We start from the raw sequence: 18,984 nt of genomic DNA on the forward strand, positions 1-18,984 counted from the left end.
TTTTCCTAGGTCTATGTTCTTCTGAAATAATAAGCACTGCTTATTAGGAAGGGGTGGCTAGGCATCATTTTTATGATTCTCCTGATCTTTTGTTTCAAGAATTGTATTAAAAAAAGCAGTGGACAAAAGGTGTGCAGGTCTTGACATCAAACACATACCAAGTGTAGGAAAATCTGACCTTTACTTACACCTGCCATACAACTCACAAGTATGTTAGGAGGTACGGCAAGCCAGGGGCTGGGGGAATATCCCAGGTTTCAGGACTTGTGTGCGGAAGCTGCCCTTGCTGTTATCTGGAGAGTAGCTTTTCCCAGTAGGCAACAGGCAGAGAGCTGCTAGAATGTTTTGTTTCCTGGGGTCTGTGATGCAGGGGCTTGTGCCTGGACTGCACTTGATGCACGTGCACTTCCTGGGGCCGCTAGCCTGGTGTGTCACTCTTTTCCTTACATTTTCTCAGCCCACGTCATCTCCCCCAGCTTTCCTGCCTAATTGTACCTTCTGGTAGCTCATCCTGAGATCAGAAAATATGCTTTAGACCCTTGCCTGCCCCAGCATTATGGCCCTTCTAGTGCAGAAGATGGAGGAACAACGTGAGACCAGGTATGAATAATGGCAGCCCAGATTCAAGTGTGGGTAAGTACTTCATATCTTTTTCTTTTCTTTCTCCTTTTTTTTTCCATCTGAGTTTGGAAAAGAGGCAGAACTAGAATCTGAAACCAAAACCTAAGAGGCAATATACGCAAGGACTACATTTCTTTAATAAAATTGCCAATTTCTGTGGTCAAATGTAACCCTCAGGAGCAAATAATTCGCCTGAAGAGCAAAAAGTCCGCTAAGGGACATTTTCCATTAGATGGCCCCTTAAATGACAATCCCCTCAGAACTATTCTGGACTATTCTGGAATAATTATTCTGGAATAATCCCTGGAATAATTACCGTCCGGAAAGCAGCATTACAGAAAAGGACATGGATGGCCCAGTGGACAAGTTGAAGGTAGGGCAGTAGTGCGCCCTCGTGGCAAAGACAGCCAACAGTATCCGGGCTGCATCAGGGAAAGCATTGCCAGCAGGCTGAGGAAGGTGATCCCTCCCCTCTGCTCAGCACTAGCGAAGTTCCACCTGGAGTCCTGTGTCCAGTTCTGGGCTCTCCAGTACAAGAGAGTGATTGACATACTGGAGAGAGTGCAGCGATTATCCCAGAGATAATTAAGGTTATCCCGGAGATTATTAAGGGACTGGAGTCTTTTTCATCTGAGGAAACCGGGACTGTTTAGCCTGGAGAAGAGAAGCCCCAGAGAGATCTCAGTGTGTATACATGCCTGAAGGGGCAGTGTGAAAAAGGTGCTGTTTGTGCCCACTGACAGTATCAGAGTGGATGGGCACAAACTGAAACCCAGAAGCTGCCCTCTGAACACAAGGAACAGAGGCTCAGTCACCCCTTTTTATTGAAAAGGGTGACCGAGCCCTGCAGCATGTTGCCCTGACAGGTTGTGGAGTCTCCCTCCTCAGAGATGCTCAGAAGCTGTCTGGACTTGAACCTCTGCAACTTGCTCCAGGCCTGAGCAGGGGGGTTGAACTGGATAATCTCCACAGGTCCGTTCCAACATCAACTATTCTGTGGGTTTTCAGTGAACCTAAAGCAATTTATCACAAGTCTGATGACAGGTATGCTTTAGGGCATTGTTTACTGGTTTAACACACCATTTCCATTTCTTTGTTAGCATTTTCTGGAATTCACGATGTTCTGCCTAGAAATAAAGGAATGGTGTTTTTAAGTGAAGCTGTTCCATGCTGTGGTATGTAGCGAGCGTACACTCATTCGTTTGCTTGCCATGTTTATGGAGTCACTAAATGTCTGAAAGCATGCTGTCAAAGAAAAGACTACAAAGTGGGTAAGGAGATAACCTGGAAACCTGAATGAATTCATATGGAGGACAGAAATGCGAACAAAGTGGCTATGTTTTTCTTGTGCCTTGCTACTGTGCTCGTTACACCTGCTTGTTGCAGAGGATTAATGCATTTGAACAGAGAGACACAAACTACGATTTCCCTGAAGCCCTTCTGCTTCTTTCCCCCTGAACTGCCTTTAGCTGCAGGTGGGGAATACAGTTGGTTTTAAGAGCAAGGAAAGAGGAGGCAGAGAAATTGAGCGGGTAAAAAAAGGAGGTTGGTAGCCTAAAGCAGAGGGATGGCAAGGGAGAAAACAAACAACTTCACTGATGGGGAACAAATTAAGGATGGAAGGGAGTTGTCAGAAGAAAACATGAACCCACTGTGTGTGTGGCTTTTTGTCACTAGTTACAACTGCTGATAGTGATAGTGGACAGTGTACTGGGGTGAAAAGCCCCCTCAGAGGTACTATGACATGTTGCAAAACCTGTTGAATTCCAAGCTCTCATAATTCTTCTTTTTTTTTGCTAAGTGAATTTTTCTAGAGTAGGACTTTTGAGTCCTAGCATAGATTTCCAGATACCTTCTCCATTGTGGAGAAGCTGCTGATTGATTGGTTTTCTCCTATGGGAAAACATGGTGAAGGGCTTTTCCCCTCATTGCAGAAAGCTGACCAGCACATCAGAATTTAGGGACTGGTAAGGGAGTTCCGAGACTGTGAGCTCGAGAGTGTATGTGTGCATTTGTTAATCTAGGCATACAGAAGACAAAAGACCCACAAAGCTTTTTTGGGTAGGAGCAAAGTAGGTTTTAGCTATTGTTTTGAACCTCAATGTTAGTGAGGACTTGAGGTGGATGACTTAGGTGGGAAGGGAAAATGTTGAGAAAAATCAACTGAATTACAGCATGTGTTAAAAAAGGCAGGAGAGACAACACAAATCTAGTGAGCATCTGCATGACTTAGTAAACCTAATGGTTCAACACATGCTTTATTTAACGAAGCAAATGTTAATCAAGTTAAAGTTTGTGTGACCCACTGGAGATGCATTTGACAATCTGCAGCATAGAATCAAAAGGCCCAGTTTTCAGACTGTAATTAATCTAATCTTTGAGGTGAAGATGTCAATAAATCAAGGAGGTATGAATACACAGATATATCATGTACATATATCCAGCTCCATGAATGAAACCTTCAGCTGTGCCATTCTTGGTCATTGCAGCAATTCCTTTTTTATTCATTTGCTTCCAAGAAATAATCCTGGGAGTTTTTCCCCCCTGAGAACAGCAAATGTGGGTATTTCCTTCATGCTTTAGTGGAAGGAGAATAAAACACCAACACAGAAAAAGACATGTATTTTATTAAGTCATTAAATAAGTTTACTAACAAATATAAACTTTTACATAAAAATAAAAACTTTAACTTTTAATAAAATTTGAATGATATTAATCTGAATGTCAATATTTGGGATGTTAGTGTAATAGCTTAATAAACTGACTCCCAAATGGTTTAGCTGACACAAAAGGGCATGCAAATTCTCTCACACACTTGAAAGTGGAGTAAAAATTTAGGTGGAATCTAGCAACTCACATAATTTGACAGAAAAAAGTATTTGTACCCAGCAGAAACCATGGAAATTCTAAGTCCCTAGACTGAAAATTTCAACACATTGGAACTTGTCTTGCAATGTGATGGTAATGTCCCTGCTCCTGCTGAAAATATCAGGCCACACAAACATAATGAAGACCTCAGCAGAATTCTATCTCAGTTCTGCTGCATTCTTCCTCTTGGAAGATATCAATGCTGTTGAAGAATGTAAAGTGCAGAGATTGTTCAAGATTGGAGAACTGGCACATTCTGAGTGAAACGGAGAATCTTTTCTGAAAGTTAAAACTACTTCCGATAGCTGGGCATACCACAGTGTATGGATTGCTCTATCCTCAGGGGTTGAAGCAAGATTCAGAAAAGGAGAACACAGTCAAACAAATTGGAAGAAAATCTACTTATATTTTTTCATTATATGATTAGCTTAATTTTGTATATGTAGATTTCTACACATATGAATGGTACCTCATGCTTTCATTTTCTATCCCTGCATCCACCAGAATTAGTACAGGATCCAGTCACAATTTCAGAAAGTCCAGGAACTAACTGTCTGGGCTTATTAAGCTTGGAAGATACTAAAAAAAGGATAACCAGCAATTATGTTTAAAGCGAGTCTTTCCTTCAGGTGATGTCTAGTTTCAGAGGCCTCATAGGAATTGTGCAGCTTATCTCAGAGGGTGGGGATTTTCTCTTTCTGTGGTGGAGCTTTACAAGAAAGTTACTGGTACAAAGTCACACTGGCTATCCCAAAAGCATTTATGGTTCATAATTAATAACCTGCCTCTGATCATGTTTCCAGTGATGGCTGTGATTCACAGATTGTGGCCTAACACTTTCTATTTCTGAATCTTCTGAAACCCACACAGCTCTGCTTTCTTCATTGACTCTCAGGGTTTTACAATGTCACAGGATGTAATGGAAGATACAGCCAAAAGGTAGTCATGCAGACAGGCAGAGCATCGTATTTACTACATTCTGGAACAAAAATAAAAGCAGAGATCACTGGACAGTGTATTTCAACCATCAGGCAAAAATGTTGCATGTTGCTCTGTAGGATATCTGGGGAGGATTCTTTTTCTGGCGCACCATGTAAGAACACAGGACCTCAGGCCTTGCTATGTGCAGAGATGGTTTCCAGTCAGCAGTCTGGCTGATGGCTGCAGTTTCAAGCTTGATAGCTTCTAGACTGCTAGACTGACACCTAAAATAGATGAATATGTGATTTACAGAAACGTGAGAAATTGGAGCAGAAAGAGAGTTCATAGTAAATGTCTTAATTATCTTAGGATTTGGAGGAAGAATGAGGTAGGGCTCAAGACTTGGCTGTGTAAGGAAACAGGACTGTGAGGAATGCATTTCCCTCTTGCTATAAGAAAGAAAGGGTAGACTCTAACATCAGCAAAAGGATACTTTAAGTGCAGAACAAACCCTGGACAGCTGAGACCCAGTCTTGAAACAAAACAGAAAAATGCAACGCAAAGTTCAAATTCTGTTCCTAGTACAAGATGATTATTGCAGCCCAGAGTTGGGCTGCCTGTGGTGGAGCAATGCCTTGACCCTTCAGCTCTGCGTTGACAGAGATACTTGCACTTGACAGAAATGTCATCTCATCTCTCACCCAGCACCACCTTTCTTATAAATGGTGATGGACAAGAAATGTTTCTACAGTTCAATGATTTTATGAGCCACATCCACCAAAAAAAAAAAACAAACCAAAAAAGAAAACCACCAAACCAAAACCCAAACCCCAGGAAAAAGAAAGGGATGAAACTGCAGAAAATGGTAAGCTGGTACCTGGCAGTCTCACAGAGCACAAAGTGGAGAGAGAAGTGGATCCCAGGACAAGATAGGAGAAAGATATTTTGACTTGCTGCTGGATGGACTAAGTTGTGGCAGGAACTGAATTGCCCAAGAATGTTTAGCTTAAACCCAGCATGAAATCTAACTTTCTGTCAGCATCTTGATTGTAGGTGAAGGGATAATTGCAAAGAGCAAAGTCTGTGACTTGAGGGACAGTAGAACTGAATGAGAAGTAATAACTTACTCTGGTTGCTGGATGAGATATTTCTGTTCCTCAAGATCACAAAACCTAGAAGAATTGTGATCAGTACAATCACAGCTATAAGTGGGCCAAAGAAATGTATCTTCATTTGCTCTATTTCTTCCTCTTGAATTATCTCTGAATAAGAAAACATAGGAGATACACACAGCAAAGATTTAATTTGGTGACTATTAACTGAAACACTCTATCCCAAAGTTATGTGAATTAGAAATGTAGGGAAAGGCCCTCAGCATCCTTTGCTTTTACAGTGCTTTAATATTGCAAACAAATCATTCTCCAATGTTTTATTTCCATTTCCAATAACTAGGGAAACTCTCAGGTCTTAGCGGCCACTTCAACAACAGTAAGGCAAAGTACTCTTTATGATATTTGGGTAACAGGTGAGAGATCAGCAACTTAATTAATACAAGAGCCTACGAGGCAACTACTGTGCTAATGCTGCTCTGTGCCACTGTGCAAGTTCGAAGGACCTGGGATATGTTACTACTGGGTATTTGTGTAAATGATGGTCAAAGCCTAATGAAATGCCATAAGGGATGTGAAAGTAGCAGAGAATCAAGGGAGTTTCCCTCTATTTCTGGTTATTGTGCTTTTGAGATTTTGGTTGCTAAGGTTAGGAACAGGTAGAGCTTCAGTTATTGCCAAACAGAGCTTATTTTTATGTGGAGTTCCTGGTTTCTTACCCACCATCACCGCTTATCAAGTGACTACTTTCATAGGGCCAGAGAGGAGAGAAGAATTCAGTAGGGAAGAGGAGGATGCAGCACTATAGCTATAGAGTTAATATAGTTAATAAGTATATTAGCTAATATAGCTAATATAGCCATGTTAACACTCATGTAGAGCGGTGCAAACCTCAGAAGACTTCTGTATTGTATTTTAATGTTATTTAAAAATGCTAGAATGTCAGGCCATCAGAGGCAGTTTGTCACATCGAGCACTGATGACTTAACCCTGTAGCTAGATTTATATGAAGAAAACAGCACCCTGGACCTTTTTCAGAACAAGTGGCAAGCTTCTTTTATTTACTTCTTTTCTCTACCACATTTGCAGTAGTAAGGTGCATGCCTATACTACCCTAGCAGGCTTTCCTGCAATTCTGCCATTCCCTCTTGGCTCCCTGTTCCTGTCAGTTGAAGCACGGCTCTCCATCTTCAATGCTGTCTAAAGGAAACATGTGCAAGCCAAATGAACTTATGACCGAAGTGGGAATTGTCTTTATTTTGATGTGTTTGTGCTGTAGTTTACAAACAAAAATATGTCAAAGGGTGTTTTCCTTTCCTAGGAGATAAATAAAATCAGCTTTATTTTAAAGAAAGGATTAGCCATGCGGAACCCTGAGATGATCCAGCAGAAAAGCCTTATTGGAATTCAGGTCCCCAGCTTCTTCTTGCAAGCAGTGTGTGAAAAAAAAAAGAGACAATCTTAGAGAAAAAAAAATCCCCAGATAGCAATTTTGGAATGCATATTTTGTCCTGCCAAAAATTATGAAAACCGCCAGGAATGCTTCTAAGACTAGGCAAAACTTCATGGCCTTTATGCTAAAACTCAGCACAGTCTCTTTGGCAGATTTTGAGCCAAATCTGATCCAAGGGACATTTCTGTTTAGCCTTCTATCTCTCTCTAAGGAGTGATTCAGTTCAAGTACTTAAACATCAGGGAAAAAAAAACCCACATTTTTACTGTCAGGGTGATCAAACACTGGAACAGTTTGCTGAGAGAAGTTATCCTGGGAGATATTTTAAACTCAACTAAATAAGGCCCTGCACTACCTTTTAACCCTGCTTTGGGCAGAGCACTTGACCTGGATAATCTCCAGATGCCTCTTCCAATCTCAGCAGTTCTCTAATCCTGTGAAGTGGCAACATCTCTCAACAGCTGTCACCTCTGGAGACTGGTTGACACCTAATGGAGACACCCAGCTTGCTTTGTTGCTTATTACAGCAGCATCTATGGAGGTGACAAACAGGACTGTGTTCCGGATTGTGTAGCAGTAACCTTCCTTCTCTGTGCCCAATTCTTGCTGTAATAAGACTTCCCATATGGAAAGAAGAGGGAATTTGGTGGCTGTGGGTGTTGGTGAACTGGATAGAGAACATACAACCCTTGTAATCAACTCCTACTGCTACCTAGTGTTTATTCTCTGACTTGACTATGCTGTTGTTATTAGCTCTACTACAATGTGCCCTTTTCCAACCCATGAAAAAAGTGGAAAAGGCAAATGGGCACTCACCTATGCCTAGTGGCACTGAGACAAGGCTCCCCAGCTCCTCTCCAAGGTGAAGCAAGCAGCTGATATTAGTAAGGGTGTTTGTAGGAACAGTGGTATTCAGATTGGTAGTAACATTGTACAGCTTTGTTACAGCATCCTGTGAGATATCCATGTAATTCATAAGCCTGTGTGTTCTGTTTTCATGTGAAATTAACCAAGTCATTTGCTTGGGCTCTGGATAACCTCCACTGGAAGAACAGCAAAGCTTCAAATATTCATTGGGCTTTAGTTCCCCTTTGTGCAGCCATGCTATCTCAGGTTGACTATAGTTGGCTGAAATAGACCAAAGAGAAAGCATCATGAGTCAGACATACTGCATCTCATGACAGTTCCTTCCAATTATTTAAGATTTTTAGGCAGGAGCAAGTCTAAGCAATTGTCTTAGGAAAACAATTGGAGTCCCAAGAAGGGTTTGTTCTGGTGTGTGTCTGAACTTGCTTCTCCTTGTCTGCAGAATGTTTCAAGGACATAAGTCTGATCAGCCAGACAATGGGTCTATGAATACGAATGCTAAATGGAAGTACTCTTTATTAAATATCTACCAAATATTCCCAAACCAGGATTCCTTTCATTAAAAGGTCATAGTGGAAATAGCAAACTATAAAGGAAAAGGAGAGAATGCAGACATAATACTGACTGCACATTGGCATATAGCAAGTTAAAATCAATCAACCACAAAACCAGAACCCAAGAAACAGACTCAAGACTCATTGAGAATACTTCAATACGTTACTGGCAATAGGACTAAAGACAATATGGAGAGATACTGGAGAAGGGGAAAAGGATTCTTAGAAAAATATGAGCCTAAGAGACCCTAACTCTTTTGCACACTTGCTCAAATGTGTTGGATCCAGGCTCCAACCCTTGCCCTAGTGAATTGTTAGTATGGATGAATGAAGAAATATAATGCTACTTTATTTGCTCTATACCAACACACATGGAGCAGGATTTAGCTTACTCACTTAAATTCCAAGAAAATCCATGGCTGTGAATTCAAAATGGAAAAAACCCCACCTTCTTTTTTTAGTTAAATTTAGTTAAACTGTCCCTCAGGAAAGCTCAGACTTCCTCTTTCTCCTCAAGATCTGAGTTGCATAGCTGACTGCTCGCTCCAGCTTCTGGTCTACAGTATTTATTCTCTTCTTGGCATTTTATAGGGAGAGCAGGAATGTATTCCATGCCTATGAAATTTGCCAAATCATCCCAGTGATTTAAGAGTTTCAATCCTATTGACAGTAAACAAGTAGAAGCAGAGGAATATACCCTGATCAAAGCACTTTTGGTTTATGGCTTCTGGGAACCTCAATTTACTGAAAAGTGCTGTTGGTTGCACGCAGGGTATGGGCAATGTATTTGTGAGTTTTGGATTGTTAACAGAGAAGCCTGTTTCAGGAAGTCTTTTGTATTTAAAGATAACATATCTTCCAAAACCACTATGGGCTTAGATTTAAATACCTCGAGAGACAACAGATCCATCAAGCCCTTAATATTCTTCTCAATGGCTTAATCAACTTAACTGGTTTTGTTCTATTTTCTAAAGTGACAATTTCCCTTACTTTTAGCTGCTGATTGTTTTTATATCTTCACTAAGCAAATTAGCTTTTTCTTCAACATCCAGTGTTTTATGTGCATTTCAGGTTCCCACACTCTGAAAACCCAGTCTCCTCTCAGATTTCTGTGTAATCAGATTGATCTTTTAATGTCTCCAGTTGGACAGTAATTTTCCAGCCTTCAGATAACTCTAGCAGAGCTTTTTTTATGCTTGTAGGTTTTCTATCATCCCTTTTAAAATGAGGACACAAATTTTATGTCTCTCTCTTGACATCAGTTTTATTCCTAGCACATAGTTTGAAAAAGCTTCTCTAGTCTCACCTACTTCCCTTATTGATCCATCCAAAAGAATCACTAGAGAGATGCTATAGCAGCAGAATTTCCAGTTAAGCTGCTTGTCCCCATGGTCCCTACCTTGTTTTTTTCAAGTGCCAAAGCTTTCCATTGTGAAGCCCACCATACCTTCTGGAGAAAGATACGTGTTCATGCTCTTATATAAATCATCCTGGCTGTGGGATGATTTATATACTTATTATACATATATCTATCTGTATATTTGCCTAATATAATATATATAAATAACACATGTAAACCATATCAGAAGGTACTTCTGTATTTCTGAATGGGCTAGGTAACCAAGTGATCAAGAGAGATAACTTTGGATAACTGTCCTGTCATTCTTGTACAGCACTCAGTCTTTCTAACATCCGTTTTAAGTGTAACACCTCACACTACAAAAAGCCTTCTATACGAGACTCTACTTAAGAAACAGTAAGTTAGCACAAGTACATTTCAACATTTGTATTTTCCTTCTAATTTTGTTAAATATGATTTTATGCTGCTTCTTCCTTTGGGAGCTTATTGAACAGAGTCATTTGGAAGGAAAACAGCAGTACACAGTTTAAAACAGTCTTCCTTGAAAGGTCTAGGAGAGTTTCAGTGCCTAACTGTGAGACTTCTGTAACATGTTGCTCAGATGCTGGCTAAGCTACAATGAACTGCTTGAATTAACTGAGCAGTTGATGCTCAGATTCCCTCAAATTGGAAGCTTTGATCCTGAGTGCACATTGTGAGTTTCTGAGTTATAAAACTTTGCTGAAAATACTTGTCAAGTAGATTCTGGGAGGATCAAAATTAACAATCTAGGTTTTCTATCTGTGGATTGAGAGAACTCTTACTGGTAGCACAGAGCTAAATAGGCTCAGACATCCTGATACTCTGGTTTTGGCTGCAGTTACACATGGCCTGTTCTCTTTTGAAACAGTATCCTGAGGCCTGAAAACACCAGTGGAAGTTAGAAGAAGTTGTTATTAATGCACTATCACAGTGGAAGAGAGAACACAGGCGTATGGACTAAGGTTACTAACAGAACAATTTAAAATAGAAAAACCATAGGAAAATATCTTAGGAATTACTAAAAATATTGGAAGGTATTGGGAAAAGATTGCTTTCTCCCTTCCATTCTCCTGTCGAAAGATCTGCCGCCTTTTCGTCTGATAACACAGAAGAAATCAAGTTTAATCTCATCAATGCATGCATTTTTTCCTCAGAGTATTTTCAGTCTTCTTCTAACTGAACATATGAATTTCTACTCCTCCACGTAAATTGCTCTTTTCTTATTTTCTCTGTGATTTATATGATCATAAAATAGCTGTGTGTTCACAGAAATCTTATGTTCCAACTGTAATTTACCACCAACGATGATAACTACTGCTACTTTTAATAGAAGGTAGTGCATCAGATGCAAATGAAGAACTGTATTTTCCAGAGTCCTAAAAGCCATAAAACTTCCAGGAGGCAAGACGAAGAAGGCAGAATGGTTTTCACTACAACTATGAAAGGGTGGGATTCAGGAATATAAAATATTGAGCAAATTATTACCTCATTTTCTACTTCTTCTGATTCCTTTCACCTGGGTACATTGCATTTAGAGCTGAGGATTTCAAACTTAAACAGGGGAAGTTCAGGTTGAACATAAGGAAGAAGCTGTTTACTGAGAGGGTGGTGAGGCACTGGCAGAAGCTGCCCAAGAAGTGGTAAATGCTCCATCCCTGGCAGTGTTCAAGGCCAGGCTGGACAATCTTGAGTGACATGGTCTAGTGTGAGGCATCCCTGCCCCTGGCAAGGGGCTTGTAACTAGATGATCTTGAGGTCCTTTCAAACCAAACTATTCTATGATTCTATGATTTAGAAATCCAGCTCCAGTGCAGGTACATCTTCGGTGAGTTGGGGACAATACCAGATATTTCTGGACTGAACAAAGTGACAGAGGCCCCCTCCCCCCCAAAAACCCACCAATCCCTAGACCAGATGACAATTAGAAGAGCTTACTTACCAATGATGTGCAGTAAGCACTCAGACTGATGTATGACACTTGAAATTCCTTTAACTCTCTGCTGTATGATACACGTATACAGTCCCTCATCCACAATCCCTGCATTTAACAGCTGCAAGGTCCATTTGTCCATATCCATCTTGGTGCGATTTTTATATTCAGGACTGATATTATCATGTTTTTCTTGGCCGTGGTACACTTCATGCACCACTTCGTGGCCTTTTTGCCAAAAAACTATTAAATTCTTTATGTCACTTTTTTGAGAGTTTGGAAAATAACAGGATAGGTATGCAGTGTGGTTGAGAAATGACTTCACCTGATGCACGGTGCCAGTGGTACCTTCGACAAAGAAGATTTCCATCAGCTACAGAAGAACACCAAGTATTTGCACTCACACAGGCAAGACTTAATGACAGCAGCAGTAAACTGCCAGCATTTAGACACAAATGCTCCCACTAGGTATGACAAGACATGTAGTTCTTCAAAATGACTCACTTAGTCTTGTGGACTTCAGGTCATAAAACTGTTTCTTGTTTTCCTTTCTATATTTTACTCTCCAAGGAAGGCCTACCACACAGAGGCTGCAAGCATCTATACTTATCTGCAGGCAAAAGGTCCAAACCATTCTTGCACCCTGAGTACAGCATCCCAAGGATAATGAAATGCTGCCATAAAGGAGAGAGATGCATAATTTCTTTTTAAAAAGTTGAGTTTGTTCTCCTAATAAAAGAACACAGCACTGCAGTTTTGAAGACAATGTGAAGTGCACAGTGTGTGGTAAATGCTGGTGTCTAGGGAATATATGACCAGTAGGTCAGAAACAGGTGAACACTTTCAGTCTCATGAAGAATTAATCTAAAGTTTAATGACACATTAAATGTCAGATTTAACTCTTCTGTAATTAATCTAGAGTTTGATGACAAATTAAATGTCAGATTTAATTGCTCTGTTGCTGATCTTGTGAATAGAAATAAACACAGTTATGCCTTCATGCAAGGAAAGGACGAACTGTAGTACCTAAGGGATGATTTTTCCCTTACTTTCCTCAGTGCATGTAACCACTGTTATGGGTGGTGATGGGCCAGGAAGACTATCTTTTCTTGGAATGGGAAATGAAGTCCTCTGTCCCAAAAGATACAAACACCTCTGCTGCGTTCAAAAGGAGGAGAAGATTTATAGCCTTTCTCCTGGTGCAAAATTTTGACTGCTCTTCAACAGCACCAGGCTGCAAAATGATCTCTGCAGCTGTCTAGAACTCCAGTAGTCCCACATCAAACTGTGAGGTTTCAGTTTAATACTGCTTTCCTTTATAATGTACTGGGGTGATATGCGCACATTTGAAAGATTTAAATCAAAAATTTAAAGAGCAATGTAAAGCAAGTGTAATGTAAAGATACAAAGTTGAAGAGAGAAAGTACTTGCTATATATTTTATAGAGTCCCTACACACAATTTAAATACACATTACATAGGCTATATGACCTTGGTTGTGCAGTGGAAATCATTAAATACTGCTAAGGAATGAGCTTTTTAGTGGATGAGAAAGTACCACATAGCAGGACACAAATAATCAAAAGAGTTTTTACAATTAAAAATGTGCCTTTTACCTGGGAGAAGTATCATAGCATAGAGTATGAAGACCTCCATGATGCTGTAAGAAGGAAGAATGAAAGAAATATGAAATCACAGAAACATAGAATCATAAAATCACAAAATGGTTTGGGTTGAGAAGGACCTTAAGATCATCCAGTTCCACCCCTCTGCCATGGGCTTGGAGACCTCACACTAGATCATGTCACCCAAGGCTTCATCCAACGTGGACTTGAACACTGCCAGGGATGGAGCATTTACCACTTCTCTGGGCAGCCTGTTCCAGCGCCTCACCACCCTCACAGTAAAGAACTTCTTCTTTATATCTAACCTGAACTTCCCCTGTTTAAGTTTGAAATCCTCACCCTTTGTCCTATGGCTACAGTCCCTGATGAAGAGATATGAGGAAATATGAAATATGAAAACATTCCAGTACCTTCTCCAGTACTCCCAAAGAAGTGGTAAAACAGGAAGAAGTTTTAGCAAGAGAGGCTATTGAGAAAGTTAATCTCACCTTTTCCTGTGTACTGGTGCAAAGACTTCTGTGTGCTTCATAGCCTTTAGCAACAAGAAACATGCCATGACAGAGCTCTGGTTTACAGAGAAGGTGATGTGGTGCAGGACTGCTGCAGACAGGGTATGCCATGGGAGGAATAGAGAGCTCCCAAGGTGCAAAGGGTAGGACGAATACCCAAAAGACCTCATGCAGAGGAAAGAGGAATGGGGAACATGCTTGTCCTGGCAGTGTGGGGAAGAAGGGGGAATTGAAAGTAAAGGGGGAGGAGAGGGTGACATAGAAGGAGGCGGTGAGAGAGACAGCGTGATGATGACAGCTACCGGGAGTGCTGAAGTGTTTAACCTTCAGTATTGTAACAGGAACCTATCCTTCACATCAGTAAAATATAACTGAGAGAAATCCTGTAGGGTTTAAAGAATTGAGTCTAAACAGCACTTAATTTGTGGTTAAGAAACTGGATCTTTTTAAAATAAAAAGAAAAAAACCCTACAGCCCATAAACAAAAATGATTCTATGTGGTGTAAAGGGCCTATAATCCCGGGAAACAGCCACAAGCCATTCCCATGCATTGGGGTGACAGCAGCACCTGGATCTAACTGGCCTGTGGTGGCTGGTTTGCATTTTAGCAGCACATTTGTGCTCTTCCTGTGTCTTTTTCATATATCTGGGAGAAGCCTCCACACCACCACTGTTAAGGTCCTTCACTCTCCTCCTTTAAACAGCTTCAAAGAATCCTCTTTTTGCTGGAGCAGATGTAAAAACTCTTTAGCTCTCACACTGTTTAAAACCAGTGACATTGCTGTCTTCTGTCTTCACTAGTAGTACAGCTTCCTGATTGCTTTTTTGTCAAAAGGGGGAAGGATGTATCCTCCACAGGCTGGCCTTCCAAGGGGGAAAAAAAAAGAGGTGTAATTGTCAACAATTCCCATTACATGCCTCCCAAAGTATAGAGGTGATCACTTTGACAGTGCATGCCAGCCCAGATCAATGATTCTATTGCATTACAAGTCATTACCATGAAGTACAGAGAAACAAGAGCTTTAGCCCAGGCCCCCCAGGTGATAAACACTAAAACAGTAAATACTGGCTGTAAGTAAGGTACAACATGCTGAAACTCTTGAGACCAAGCGCAACAGCTCTGAGAGCAAATAAATCAACATTGTGATGAGTGACTATTAATCTGAAACAGTGAATGCTTATCACAAATATGATCAGACACACTATGGTCAGATCTGTTGTTATCTCAACCCTTCGTGCCCCATGCTGGGTGCCAAAAAGCACTGTCATGGTTTAAGACTCACTGGTAACTCAGGACCATGCAGTCACTTGCTCACTCCCCACCTTCTTCCCTCACTCCCTCTGGAGGGAGGGGGAGGAGAATGGAAAGAATGTAAACCCCATGGGTTGAGATAAGAACAGTCCAACAACTAACGTATAACACAAAACTACTACTGCTACCACCAATAATAATAGTGATAAGTGGAATAACAAGGGGAGAGAATATAAAACTAAAAGTGGAAGAGGAAAAGAAAACAATAAACACAAGTGATGCACAACTCAGTTGCTCACCACGTGCCGACCTATACACAGCCCTACACAAGCAGTGATCTGGACCTTCTGGGTAACTAGTTTCTATACTGGGCATGATGTGCTGTGGTATAGAATACCCATTTGGCTAAGTTGGATCAGGCATCCTGTCTTTGCTTCCTCTCAGCTTCTTGTGCCCCTCCTCACTGGCAGAGCATGAGGGACTGAAAAGTCCTTGAGCAGGGTAAGCATTACTTAGCAACCACTAAAAATATCAGTGTGTTATCAGTGTTGTTCTCAGGCTGAAGTCAAAAACACAGCCCTGCACCAGCTATGGGAGAGGAGATAAATGTTACACTGAACCCAGGATGGCTGGTTTGCTGCAGTCTTTACCCCAGTTCCCTAGGAGCCCGAGTCTCTTCTGTTCAATAGTTCCTCAGTTGGCTGCCATGGGTTTTGTGTACTATAATGTACAGAGCTGTGAATATTTTTTCCAGACCAGATTCATCCTGCCTTTTCTTAGGAAAGGTGAGAAAGAAGCCCAAATGTCTCGGAGGACACCGGTAGTTTTCTTAGTGATCCATCTACCAGCAAAAGAGGAGGGAGGGCCTGTACAGAATCCATTGTTGTAGGAGATCATTCTCCTTCTGCTCAAGCTGCCTGTGGTAAAGTTCACATGCTGAACTTTTGTCAAGAGGTTTTCCTTCTCGGCTGGGCCCCGCTGAATTAAACCACACAAGTGACTGCCTAAATAAAACCGCCTGTGCCAAACCGCCACTGAAAACTACAGAACCCCCTGCTCAGCAGTCAGCTTTTCCTCCAGTGAATAAGAAGTTTTGCTTCAAGTAAAAAAAAAAAGGATAGCCCTTATTTATTTTTTTATCTAGTGCATGTGTGTTAGAAGAGAAATTAAAATGATTTAGCAACTGGAAACTAAGCAGGGAAGGTATGCTATAGCTAGGCATGTCTTGCAATCACTGTCTCACAGCAGCAAAGACCAAAACTGGAACTGAAAGAAAGAGTTAGAGAGAAATAAAACCCAGGGAAAAATACCAGATAACCCTGCTTGCCTTGCTTTATGGGTTGGATTTGGAGCAGTGAGGACAGAAGCCTCAAGGTTCCTACATGGTTTCCTGGCTGTTGTTTTCAAGAAGAAGGCATGCTGCATGAAGAAGGATCCTGTGGGTCTGCAGAGGGGTGTACACCCATGTTCCCTTCAGAGAGAGGTCACTGAGTGTGGCAAGCGGCTTGTCTTACTTGAACTCTTATGTGAGAGCTGCTGAATCATGAATCGGGTCACTAAAACTCCAGTATGGCAAGTAGCTTCTCTTCCCCCTTTTTTATAAGATGCCTTTAACCAGCAAATGCACATTCTTTGAGCCAGTGTCCAGAGGACTGAGGGGAAGAAGGTGAATTACACAGTTTCTGTGTTGGCATATTCAATACACATTCCGTGCTCAATTCTCTTTTTTATATCTGCAGGCCATTGAAAGACTGGTTGTATTCCAGACCTGTTTAGCAGCCAAAGGGGACAAGAGGAAAAAGAGAGACTTTGCTTTGGGGTATGGCCTGCTGCTGGCAAAACGTGTAGACCAAACTGCCCTCAGAGTGGCCATGGCCCAGTGCATGAGCATTCTGCTTCACTTCAGAGCATGTGTATGTGTATGTGTATGTGTATGTGTATGTGTAGTTTTTCTGGGTACATCCAGCTGTGGAAGCAGCACTTTCTCACAGTGCCAGTGATAACTGATGAGATAGGAGTGGTTCAAAGACCTGGGGCTTACAAATTATCTCTGTTATCCTGAATTACGTGAGTCCATTGGGAGGCAGTCATTTCCCCTTGCTAAATAAGGCTAGCACTATGTGGCGTGTCTTTCTTGCCTTTTGAGGCTTTGTCAGCCTCCTCATTCCTGGAGATGTCCCCATGACTCACAATTACAAGTCACATGTGGATGTCAGAGATGAAAAATGGAGAAGTGTATTAGTTGAAATTCTGTCAGTATGCAGTCACACTCAACCCTCTAGTCACTATCTGCAGCAAAATCACCATAAGGAGAAGAAACCATATGAGTACATGCACTTTACTGACCCTATTTGTGACTGCTTTTGTTTGGCCCAAATCAGCCTCAGAAAAGTCAAGAAGTAGTTCCCACTTGGCTGAGTATAGGGGGATGCCTCCACTGAGGAACTGTAAGATTGATGTTCATGAAAAAGAGACAACTTCACTCCCTTTGCTTTTGAGGGCAAGTGCCAGAAAGCCCAGTGTGACTTATGTTGAGATTGGCTTGTGCTTTCTGTCTCTTGCTCCTCCCAGTCCAGCATATGAAAACCCAGTGTACACAGAAGCATGAAGGTCTTGGAGTAAACAAGGGCTTTGTGCCTGGTATGCTTGCCTGGGTTTTCATTTGCTCTCTTTTTTCCTGTTTTCAGTTTTGGATGTAGTAACTATTTTTTGAAAGACACTTTCAAATCTGTGCTCTTTGACTCCTAAATTTCTTCAGTACCTTTCAAAACATTCCTTTCTTACATGTTCTTACATGGCATTAATTCTTTTTCTTACATCAGGTACATCTCCTTACATCTTACATCTTCTATGGGAAGACTCTCCTCCCCCACGTTTCATGATGAGCTCAAAACAAAACCAGATACTGAAGTAGAAACCGACTCTTTTGACTCCTCTAGTGTAGGGAATTTTTCTAGAATTCCTACCCTGTTCAACACTGAGTAGCTCCATGAGTCTCCTGGAGACAGGACATGTATGACTAAGACTTTCCACTGCTGACCCAAAAGCTAGCCTAGAGACATCCAGAAGATGCATTCATCATCCTTCTCCCATGTTGTAAACGCAGGCTGATTTGAACCGACTTTATCAAAAGAAATCACAACCCAAAGAAATTCCCTTAACATGGCAAGGTCAGAGAATTCTCGGATGCCCTGAACCCAAACACAAAGCTGTACAACCACATAACTATCCAACAATGGACACATTTTAAAAGCATACCATTGCCAGACAATTTGTGATTCCTATGTGTTTATCCAGCTAGAAAGCAGAACTATATTAATCAGTTGCTAAACTTTTCTATTGCTCAGTCTTTTAGAACTCTAAGCTACATCTAAAAATTCTGGGGTTGTTGTTTAATTATGCTGTTATTATACTAAAAAACCCTTCTATCTCCCTAATTTTTGCCTTTTGTATTCCTTCTCACTATTGCCTCTTTCAATAACATCCTTTTATTATCTCTAAGATCTTCAGAAGAACTGTGAGTTTCTCTGTGATTCTGGTATCACTTTGCTCTAACATCCAGAACTGTCTTTTAATAACAATTAAACAACACCAATTACTTAAATAATACCTTTGGTTGAAAGATCATGGAGCATTCCACTCCCTCTGCTAGCAGAATTCTTCATCCACAAGTGAAGAGCAGGTACCTCTGAAAGAGAGCACAGCGACTGCCTAACGATGCAAAGTGCCACCACAGCAAAGCCCAGGACACGAACATGTACTCCACACAAGTGAAACTGCGGGGACATTTGGAAGGGAAGAAAGTTATCAGCCAGAATGAGACATTTGTTGGGATTAGCTGTGGTGTTTATTCTGAGTTCCACCTAAAGGACGGGGTAGATTGACGTATTTGTTC

The 18,984-nt window shown here is 41.1% G+C and overlaps 1 protein-coding gene across 1 annotated transcript; it reads right to left on the minus strand.

The window, feature by feature from the left end:
- Window positions 1-4,179: 4,179 nt before the first annotated feature.
- Window positions 4,180-18,838, minus strand: CD86 (CD86 molecule). The gene is made up of 6 exons (XM_057416015.1): window positions 18,700-18,838; window positions 13,320-13,363; window positions 11,714-12,052; window positions 7,789-8,100; window positions 5,538-5,672; window positions 4,180-4,694 (listed from the first exon to the last, which is right to left on the minus strand). The coding sequence occupies exons 2-6, from the start codon at window positions 13,357-13,359 to the stop codon at window positions 4,675-4,677; spliced, it is 846 nt and encodes a 281-aa protein (XP_057271998.1). The 5' UTR covers window positions 13,360-13,363; window positions 18,700-18,838; the 3' UTR covers window positions 4,180-4,674.
- Between the last annotated feature and the right edge of the window lie 146 nt (window positions 18,839-18,984).

The sequence above is a fragment of the Pezoporus wallicus genome, unplaced genomic scaffold, assembly GCF_028554395.1.
Source record: "Pezoporus wallicus isolate ANWC-B61680 ecotype Strahan unplaced genomic scaffold, APGP_CSIRO_Pwel_v1 contig_6814, whole genome shotgun sequence".
NCBI lineage: Eukaryota > Metazoa > Chordata > Aves > Psittaciformes > Psittacidae > Pezoporus > Pezoporus wallicus.